Source organism: Vombatus ursinus, unplaced genomic scaffold (assembly GCF_900497805.2).
Source record: "Vombatus ursinus unplaced genomic scaffold, bare-nosed wombat genome assembly UNPS02014819.1, whole genome shotgun sequence".
Taxonomy (NCBI): Eukaryota; Metazoa; Chordata; class Mammalia; order Diprotodontia; family Vombatidae; genus Vombatus; species Vombatus ursinus.
Genome location: NW_020954597.1, coordinates 420,077 through 430,278, shown reverse-complemented (window position 1 = coordinate 430,278; position 10,202 = coordinate 420,077). Strand labels below are relative to the sequence as shown.

The 10,202-nt window shown below is 45.2% G+C and overlaps 1 protein-coding gene across 4 annotated transcripts in view; it reads left to right on the top strand.

Moving 5' to 3' along the window:
• The first annotated feature begins 538 nt into the window (after window positions 1-538).
• Window positions 539-10,202, top strand: part of OGT (O-linked N-acetylglucosamine (GlcNAc) transferase) — a 33,201-nt gene continuing 23,537 nt past the window's right edge. For 3 of the 4 annotated variants that reach the window (XM_027836815.1, XM_027836814.1, XM_027836813.1), the window contains exon 1: window positions 6,042-6,072. Coding sequence is in view for 1 of the 4 variants with exons in the window: in XM_027836811.1 (XP_027692612.1) it covers window positions 585-621; window positions 4,072-4,222; window positions 5,829-6,072 (432 nt within the window). In the remaining 3 variants the exon portion in view is untranslated. Of the gene's footprint in view, window positions 622-4,071; window positions 4,223-5,828; window positions 6,073-10,202 lie in introns of those variants that run through there. The other variant, XM_027836811.1, reaches the window with a different exon arrangement.

Sequence of the window (10,202 nt, the reverse complement as noted above, 5' to 3'; positions counted from 1 at the left end):
TCAGGCACACGGACTGTCACCAACGACCCGCCTCCTCCTCCCCCGCCCCGCCCCAGCGGCTGACTCGCGCCCCGGCGTGTCCGGCCCAGCTTCGGGAGCCAGCGAAGGTCCGGGCGCGGGCTCCAGATGGGGGTGCTGCCCGAGTGACACGCATGCGCCCCGGTCCCAACTCCTGTTTGTCGCAATGCCCACCCCCCCCCCCCCCTGTGCGCGGAAGACTACGACGTGTGCTGCGGTCTCAATTGCAATCATTCGGTGACCTTCGCACCGAGCCTCCTCCTCCGCCTAGGGACTCGCTTGTAGCAGGAAGTAGTTCCGGCCAGTGTTGTCTTAGGCAGGGAGCAGTCACGATCGCCGCCATTTCAAGAGCCCGAGAGCTGAGGAGGGGAGCGGAGCCGGTCCGGTGCTGCGGGGCTTCATCCGTATCGCGGCTGCCGGCCAAGCCATCCGGCCAGCCCGCCCCGCCCCGCCCTGCTGCTCGCCTCCCGTCCGTCCCTGTCGCCGGCCTCGGAGGCGGCCCCGGCGGCGGCGGGACGCGGCGGCGCGGGGCTCCCCCTGGCCCGCCCTCCCTCAGGAGGCTCCCCATGGCGTCTTCGGTGGGCAACGTGGCCGACAGCACAGGTACCTAGGCGGCCGCCTGCCCGCCGCCCCGCGCTCCCCTGCCCGCGAGCTCCCTCGCACCGCCCGGGGCCGGACAGCTACCTCCCTGTCCCCGATGCCTCGCCGTGTTCGCCCCTGCCGCACGTAGGATCGCGGGGTGACTCGAGCGGGCGGGGGAGGGACCCTCCGGTGCACGGGGGGCCCCCCCCTCCCTCGGAGGTCCCCTCCGCGTGGGGGCGGCCGTGCTTCCCCCGGGGGGATGGCGAATCGTGGATTGAGGGAGCATCGAGGCCACGCCCTCGTGCTACCGAGGAGGAAACTGAGGCAGCCCCCGGGGAAGTGCCTCGCGCAGGGTCGCACAGCTGGCTCGTGCCCGAGGTCGGATTCGAACTCGGGTCTTGGTGGCCCCGGCAGGGCGCTCTGCCCCTCCTGTGCCCCCCTCTCCACCTCCCCCCACCCCCGCCCCGCCTGGCTTCCTGTGGCTAGGTGGCAGAGCTGCGGGGCTGGGGAGGGAGCTGGAAATTTCCAGGGGCGGCCGGTCCCGGGGGAACGCCTGCTGTCTCAGCTGCCGCTCGGGCCAGCCCGGGGGCCACACCCTTGCCTCTGAGCCGTTTCGGGCCCCTTCTTCACCTGCCGGGCGGGGGGGGGGGGTGGGGGGGTGGGGAGCCCTTTGGCGATTTCCTATCCCGCCTTGGGAGTTCTTTGGGATTCCTTCCCTGGAGGAAGGGGGGAGGGGGAGGAGGGTCTCTCGCCCAGGTCCCATTTCCATCTTTCCAGCTTATTGTCAGCGTTCGCGAGGTGTACGTTTATTAACGTTTTAAGTTTCCATCCCTCGCCTGAATGCGCCGTCTGGCTTGGAGATTGCTATTTTATTTTCGCTTTGAGCTACGCAGGATTGGGGACCCCCCCCCCCCAAAAAAGATCTTTCTGGTAGTTGAACCAAGCACCTTCCTGTGTTCAGGCTTTCTTGGGCCGGGCGTCTTAAGAAGGCTGTCCGGAGGACTTGCTTTTTGAATGCTTCGGAGATGGGTTTCTTTATCTCCGGTGATTGTCGACTCCTATTCGTGAACTGTCTCATCCCTTATTTGTAACTGTAACGGGTGGGATTTATTAAACAGTTTCAGGCCTTTCCCCTCCCCCTGGGTGCTATTAAGCATTTAACATTGCATTTATATCTCTTTTTCCACTGGATAATCAAACGAAATGGGATTTGTAAATTGCTTAGCACAGTACCCGGCTCATAGTGGATGCTGTGTAAACGCTAGCTATTAATAGTAATTGGGAAAGCTGCGATTTCAAGCCTTAAAATGGTAGTTATGCTGTTTCAAACCTGCTTTGTTCACTGAAGAAAAAAAGACTCGAGGTCCACATTGTTTTGCGGTATCCGTTGGACAGGGATACATCTTTTCTTCTTCTCACCCCCCCCCCCCCCCCCCCAGTTTTCATAAGCGAGGTTTATATTTGGCAGTTGAGTCTCTCACCCTCTCACTTTAGGTTGAATTCCATAGTCATTGTATCCAAAACCTAAGTCTGCCATTTTTTTTCCCCTCCGTGGAGCCAAGTTCTGATAACCATGTTTCTTATTTGACTCTGGACAAAACCTGTCCTGGTTTTTCAGCTCTGATTGCCATTTACCTGTAGTGTGAAAAATAGCAGAAAATCATCCCAAAGTGGCTGTATCTAACCTGAGATGAGTATACAGTGGCCTAAGAGACTGTTCAGTTGGGCATCACCATTTGAATAGTCCCTTTAGAGTTCATGTTTGTGTCTTTAGTATTTTAATTTGGTTCTGGTTGGTCTGAAGACCTTTCTTTTTCTTCGCAGATGATTTGAGGAAGCTGCTATTTCAAGTATTCAAATAGCATTTATTAAATTTTGAAAGTGATGTGGTAACTGGGGGAGAAGGAGAGTACATTTGTTAGCTACTTTTTTTTTTTTTTTTTTTTTAGGTTTCATTACTGACATTTGCCTCCCCCAGATTTGCTAAGATAAAGTCTCCCCTCTTGATGATTCTATTCAGCAGCATAGGCTGTCATTCCTCTCATGTAGGTTGAGTTCCCTGAAGAACCCAAGGCAGGCACTTTAGTGATCAGAGTACTGAGCAGGATTGCCACCTTAAACCTCAGTTTCTTCCTCTGTAAATTGAAATGATGATACTGCTGGAACCATCGACCTCACAGAATTGTTGTGAGGAAAGCTCCTCGAAAAGGGTTATGTAGAGGTGCTGTTTGATTTGTCTTAAACGAGTGGGCCATCGATTCAAGCTTGCAGAGCTTACATAGATACTTTTGTGGTAGTGGTATTGAGATTTGACCTGGATAAAGCCAAGTTAATTTTTAACACCGTAATGATATGTTGAAACTTAACATCTGGCAAACTGCCTCATTGTGCCCTCTCTCTTTGCCTGAGTGAAATCTGTTGCATACAGCGATTTTTTCATATATTAATTGAGTAGTTTACCAAATGTTTTGTACTAGATTTCTGAGCATCTCTTAGCATTGCAGTCACAGATGACTACTTGAAACAGGTATTTGGATGCTTTTTCGTTATTTGTAGTATCTTAATCTTCCTGAAACTACTGGAGAGCTGTTGGGCAAAGTACTCCTTGTGCATTCATTAAGGATGAGAAGTGTGCCTTGGGGGATGGGCACAAGAGCAAACGTGTTCCTCTGTGCTTGGTTTAAAACATTTGATGACCTGGTTAAAGACTTAGGAATCTTGTCAGATAAATTTCCCTTTCTTATTTATCAGCTGCCTTAAAAATAGCAGCTTCATTTCTAAGTTATCTCTGCCCTCTTCCCCCCAACCCCATTTGATTTTAGTCTTTATTTTCCGTGTTTTGCCAGGAATTTTATATTTTCACAAAGTGGCTTAGAAAACGGCAGACACCTTACTTGGGAAGGCAGGTTATAAAAATACTTAATGAGCAGATTTACCCCAAAAGATTATTCTAGCCAATATCATTAAACATTTTTCCATCTGTTTCAGAACTACGTGGTTTTATCTTGTTTCTTCACAGAACCCAATGTCGAAGATGGTAACTTTGGGAGGACTGTCATTCTAGAGGAAGCTCCAGAAATAGACGTAGAATTTAATGGCACCTAGTGTCTGTTCTAGAAGATAATCTAAAAATAACCTTCTGGCTAATTTATCGCACATATTTACCTGATAAACCTTCTCATTTAGTTTGAGAAGGACATAGCTCCTGAAATGTTGATTCTGTGCTTGATCTAAGGATGGGGTATATTGATATAGTTAGTACACTCTAGTGCTTTACTGAACTTCAAGCATTTTGATCTTTTGATTTATTTGCCCTTTTTTCTTCTTCTTCTTCTTTTTTTTTTTTTTTTAACAGTTTGTAGTTTGTGTTTTCTAATGATTTGTCCCCTGTGTCGTTCCCCCCCCCCCCCCAGAAAATAAAGTGTTTTGGTGATTTTCCAGAACCAACAGAATGTATGCTTTCCTTCCAAGGGTTAGCTGAGTTGGCTCATCGTGAATATCAGGCAGGAGATTTTGAGGCAGCTGAGAGACACTGCATGCAGCTATGGAGACAAGAGCCAGATAACACCGGTGTGCTTTTATTACTCTCGTCCATACACTTCCAGTGTCGCAGACTGGACAGGTAGGAGACTTGGGTTTATTCCTTAGATATTGAAATTCGAGAAACTTCGATTTTTACCAAGTGTACTTGAATCGTTGCTATTGTTACATTGTCCTTCACACAAGCATGCAGAAATGCTTCTGAGCCTGCACTGATTCATTCTAGTACTTGCTCGGTTCGTACATACCACTCGGGCCTAGTGGCAGCTTCTTCTTTCCTGGTTCTTGTTATTAGGCACGGGCATAATTGCTAAACAGTTGAGGAGGGGAGGGCTAAAGGGACTTTGCAGACTTGACGACCTGGGGCTGTTGTTAACTATTCAGGTAACAAACTATTCTTGGTCCTGTTTCCTTTGACACTCGAAAGGCACGTCATGGGGGACGGGACAGGAAGAGAAATGGTTCACAAATGGAAATGCATATGTCACGAGAGGAAATGTATGGCCTTCAAATGATAACTACTACTAAAACATACATTTGAATCTTTTGGACTAAACTGAATTACCGAGCAAGTAAAAGAATTATGCTGTAATATACTAAATGCTATGTATCCTTTACTACCCTTAACACAGGGGTCCAGGGTTACTTTGGTGCAGATGGTTGCATTGTTAGGATAGATGGAATGGAAGTGCACCTAGTAAGCACTTACTGTGTGTTAATCCATGTGTAGGATACCAAGAATAAAAGTACAAAATTGGTATAGTTCTCTCTCAAGCTGACATCCTAATTAAAGGAGACCACCTGTATAGTAGGGTTCAGCTCTAGGGTAGATGGAAAGACCAGATCACACAGTCCTTAGGTGCAGGGGTCCCAGTGGAAAGGGATCACTCCTGGATGGGCTACTTGTTGTTTCTTTCTGCTTTACGACAAGAGGCATGATATGTTAAGAAGAAGGCAACCAAACAGTCTCTACAAGAAAAACAAACTATATCGGTGCCTATCTTCTAGACCGATGTGCATCTGATTGGCCAGCTCATTGAGTTAGTATATCTATATATGTATATGTATATATGTATGTATGTATGTATGTATGTACTACAGTTTAATGAATTGGCTAGGTTGTGTTTGGGAGATTGTATGGTGCTTCTGTTGATTCCAAACCGCTCCCTTGTGTGCGAACCTTTTGAAAACCATTGTTCTAGTGATGTATGGTTGTGAATCTTTGAAATGCTATAGATTTAAGTAGCAAATTAGATTCTGGAACACTTTATTTCTTGAGACTCCATGATCAGTCTAAATAGAAGATCATTCTTTATTCATTCTACTAGATTCAGAAGACTAAAAAATGGATGACGGAGTTCTTTCCCTCCCCTCAAAACTTCTGAAAGCACTTTTGTTGCTTGCCTTTTTCTTCAGCACTCTGCTTTTAAAGTTACTTAAGTCTTATGTAGTTTCTGGTTAGGTGGATAATTGTCATATAGTGAAAAGAACATGGAGGAGTCAGAAGACTGTGGCTTTTGGTATGTCCTTTGCAGAGCCTGGATTTGATAATGTTTTGAGATGCTTTGTAAACTGTGGTATAGAAAGTTGATATTCTGGAATGCGAGGACTGGTTGGTACACCAGGCCAGATTTGAGGAGGTGCCTTTCTCTAGATCATCCTCATCACCGGTCTTCTCTCTTTTCCAGGTCTGCTCATTTTAGCACTTTGGCCATTAAGCAGAACCCACTTCTGGCAGAGGCCTACTCCAATTTGGGGAACGTGTACAAGGAGCGTGGACAGTTGCAGGAAGCTATCGAGCATTACCGACATGCACTGCGCCTCAAACCCGATTTCATCGATGGCTATATTAACCTGGCAGCCGCTTTGGTTGCAGCAGGGGACATGGAAGGGGCAGTGCAAGCTTATGTGTCTGCCCTTCAGTACAATCCTGTGAGTAGAATTTGGTAGTGACTATCTTACTCCCACAGACACCCAGGAAACTGCTTTGGGTAGCTCACTCATTGCAAAGCCAAAATAGTATTTTGGTGTTTGGGAAGGGGGTCTTTACGTAAGATGAACACGATTACTTTAAGCTGGGCTCTTAAATAAGAAAATTCTTCTAATAAGCAGATAATGAAAAGAATAAAATCCACCCTTGCTGCAGATGCTCTGTCTAGCGTGGTAGGCAGGGAGCCGGACATTAAACACACACAGTTCTTCTTGTGGGTCATTCTGGAAAGTCTTGATGAACTCCAGGAAATTCTCTCATCAGTGTAGAAGATGTCTGAATTCTCTTGATATAGAACTGCTTGGGAATGCTGGATATTTGTGATGGTGACTGTTGAAATCTAGTAGTACGTCAGTTTAAGAAACATATTTCACTATACTTAACCCAACTGTTATATGGACTGGCTCCAACCATATATTAGGAGCCATAGGTTATGTTTAGGAGAGTTGTTATGTAATAGGGGTTAGGGCAGATCTTTCTGGTAACTGATAGGAAATTTGGTCTGGTTCTGCTACTAATTAATTGACATAAGGTTTAGAGTTAGTTGCATAAGTGACTTGGAAGTCACTTAAATTCTGTGCTTCAATTTATTCACCTCTAAAAATGGGACTGTTGCTTGCCAGCCTTCCTCACAGGATTATTGGAGAATTCAATGAAAAAATTGACTTGAAAAATTCTTGGTGAAAACTTAATACTCCCAATTAGGTAGTATGTTATGTACACTTGAGCTTCTGAGTGGTTTTTAGGGAGTGAAAGTGTGGTGCATCTGTCTACTGTTGACATGTAAAATTTCTTTAAAACAGATGTCAAAGTATAAGGTTAGATCATTTCTTCTTCGTCTTGTCATGTCCAAGCAGCATAGAAGATAAAATTGGTAATGAGGTGAAAATGGTTTTACTAGGCTTTTTGTTTAGTCCCCGTATTTTTCTTTATAATTAAAAATGAGTCAGCAGATGAATTGCATATCCATCCTGTAAAAGATAAAAAGAGGTGTGAGAGAGAGCCCTTACTCTCAAGGCATTGACAGCCCAATCGAGGAGTCCAGTCGTGACACGCCTAGAAATAGAATTAGCAATCTAAGGCATTGTATGTAAGGTAAGTGCGGAACGAATGGCTCCAGAGAACGAATACCCTGGGGGTAAAAGGCTAGCCCAAACAAAGTCTGTTCAGGTATTCAGTAGTTTCCTCAAAGATCTCAATCTTTCTTAAACTAATTGGTCTCTATACTTCAGTACTCTGTCACTGCTGCCTTGGGTTTGAGCCCTGTACTTAGGGCTCAGTTCTGACAGTAAGTAGCCCTCCCTTAGTTCAGAACCTCAGTGGCTAATACTTAATAGCAGTAGAGAATGAAGGATAATTAATATGTTGAATGACTGAATTAGAATCCAAAAAGTTCTCAACAGGCTAGTGTGATGGGCTGAATCTAATAAGATAAAATTTTATGTAGACAAATGTAGACTCTATCTAGCACTTGGGTTTTTTAAAAAAAAGCCAACTGGACAGGTACTCGATAGTAGAAGACAACTAGTAGCTATAGAATTTTTCATGTAGAAAAGGTGTGATTTTATTGGACTGTGAACTCAATGTAAAACATCAGTGTGATCCTTCAAGCAAGAAATCGAAGGAGATTTTTGCCTGCACTAATAGAAACCTAGGGACCCTAAAGAGGGAGGAGATGGTCTCTTTCTAAGCTGCCTTGGTTAGATACCATCTGGAGGATTGCCTTCAAGTCTGGGTGCTGCCTTTAAGAGATTTTGGACAAGCTAAAGTACACCCAGGGTGGTGCAGGAGACTGGAAACTATGCTTACAAATGAAAATAGATTACCAGGAACTGGGCTTGCTTAGACTGGAAAAGAAAATGGTGTGTGACTGTTGTCTTCAGGTAGCTGAAGACCTGTCAGTCAATTGGAAGAGTTTTATCTTAATTATACTAGCCTTTTGATCTCTGGAGCCTCATTGTGTTCGTCAGTATATGAAGACCTTACCCTTCATATTCTGTTGTCAGTACTGGCAACTTAAAGACCTGAACTGGACTTTTTATTTGTTTTGAGAGGGCAGAACTAGTAGCAATGGGTTGTGGATAGATATTTGTGCCTGATACAAGGAAAAGCTTCAAACTGTCTCAACGTGACCCTGGGGGGTCCTCAACCTTAGAAGACTTCACATGCCAGCTGCATGCCCTATTGTGGAATGGTATTATTTATTATTGTGGGTGTGTGTGTGGGGGGGTCCTATTCAGGAGTAAGTTGCCCTAAATAATAGTTTCTTCCCAACTCTGAGTCTGTATGGAAATGAGGCGATGAGAAAAGGAGATCTTAGAAAGAGAACTGTGATTCTGAAAGACCAAGCCATTAGCTCAAAACGAAATCTGTCCTGCCCTGCTGGAGAAGCTGGACAGTACCAATAAAGAAAATTGGATTACTCTGAATCATGTGCTGGATGGTCTGATACAATGTTGGAACCCCTGTTTGTTTGCTGGGTGGAGTGGAAACATTGACATGATTTCAGCTTTTCATGATTACTCATCATGAGTAAATATTCCCGGGTATCCTCACTTGCTTTAGTGAAGGTGGTATGAGTGCCTTGACCTTTGCTATTTGACTGATTGATAAAGCTTGAGATATTTCCAGTGCCCCACTGGCTTTGCATGGTAATAACTGTACTGACATGGTCTTTATGTCACACTAGAAGGTTTGCAGGGCACTTCATAAGTATGATCTCGTTTGAACCTCACAATAACCCTGGGAGGTGGGTGCTGTTCTGATCCCCAGTTTATGGTTGAGGAAACGGAGGCAGAGACTGGTTAAGAGTCACACAGCTACTGAGTGTATGCAGCCGCATTTGAGTTCTGGCCTTCTTGACTCCAGGTCCAGTATTGTATTTACTGTGCCACTAGCTGTCTCTAAATGGTCCAAGACGCTCAGACAACTTTGATTTTGCAGTGGTGAAGGAGTGCAGTAGTAATGACTGACAGTCATTACTTTATTACAGCTTTACTACATCTCCATTTTGTAAGGTAGTCCCCCAAGTAACTTGTATCTAGTGGCATCTCATTTCTAATGAAAAGGTAGGTCACATTCAGGGCTATTTTTTGACTCGATTGGAGAAATTGCCCTGATGCATTGAGCTGTTTGATTTTTGCCTTCTGCATCGTCGGTAGCTGTTTAGAGCTTCTGGTGATGTTTGGTGTGTTGACGTGGCAGAAATGCTAAGTCCGCCATTTTAAAGGTGCTTTTGCTAACAGTGTGGATCCATGGACTCGATGGAGTTGATTTTAGATTATTTCCCAGCAAGTGGTACGAGCATTACGTGGTTGTCCTGGTGTACTTTTGCTGTTCCTGAAGCTTCACTTTTACTGTGATTACCCTCCTTCCAGTGACCAGTCCATTGAGCACTGTTTTGGCATCCTGGTGTCATAAGTGTCAGGGGCTCTCACTTCTGCAGCTGAGCTCTGGAGGACCATTCATTTCTATGCTTTTGCTGCTGTTGGTTAAATTTAGCACATGTCAGAGGTCAGTAAATATTTGAGTGCTTGCTATGTGCATTACTAGAAGCTCTGGGGAGATCAGAAAAACTAAGGGGGTTCCTTTGCTTGCTTATGCTCCAATGAGACAGGATACACACATTAGAGAGGCAGCGGATCGAAGGAGACGTGTGCATAAAGCTAGGGAGGATAGTGTGTGTGGGCATGCTGGAGAAATTTGGAGAAAGGAGATACCAAAAGCAATATTATTAATCTTAAAGGATTTAGGGATGTTCTCCCTTCCCTTCCAAGGATTATTCTTTGTTGTGGACAACTGTGCTCTCCTATTTAAAAAAAAAAAAAAATCGATTGCTGATACCCTAAAAGCAAGTCTAAGTTGCCTTAATCATGGGCGATCAACCCAGCATGGCAATTCTGTGTTAAGAGGACATCCTATAGTTTGCCTAATCTTTGCTCATAGTTAAGACTTGCTGATTCTGAGAAACGATTCAGAATTCAGTACGGTGCATAGCATGCCAGTCTTGGCACAGCAAAAATACCAGCTCTTGGATGACAGTTGCTAGGATATTTAGTTAAGGTGAGTCCAC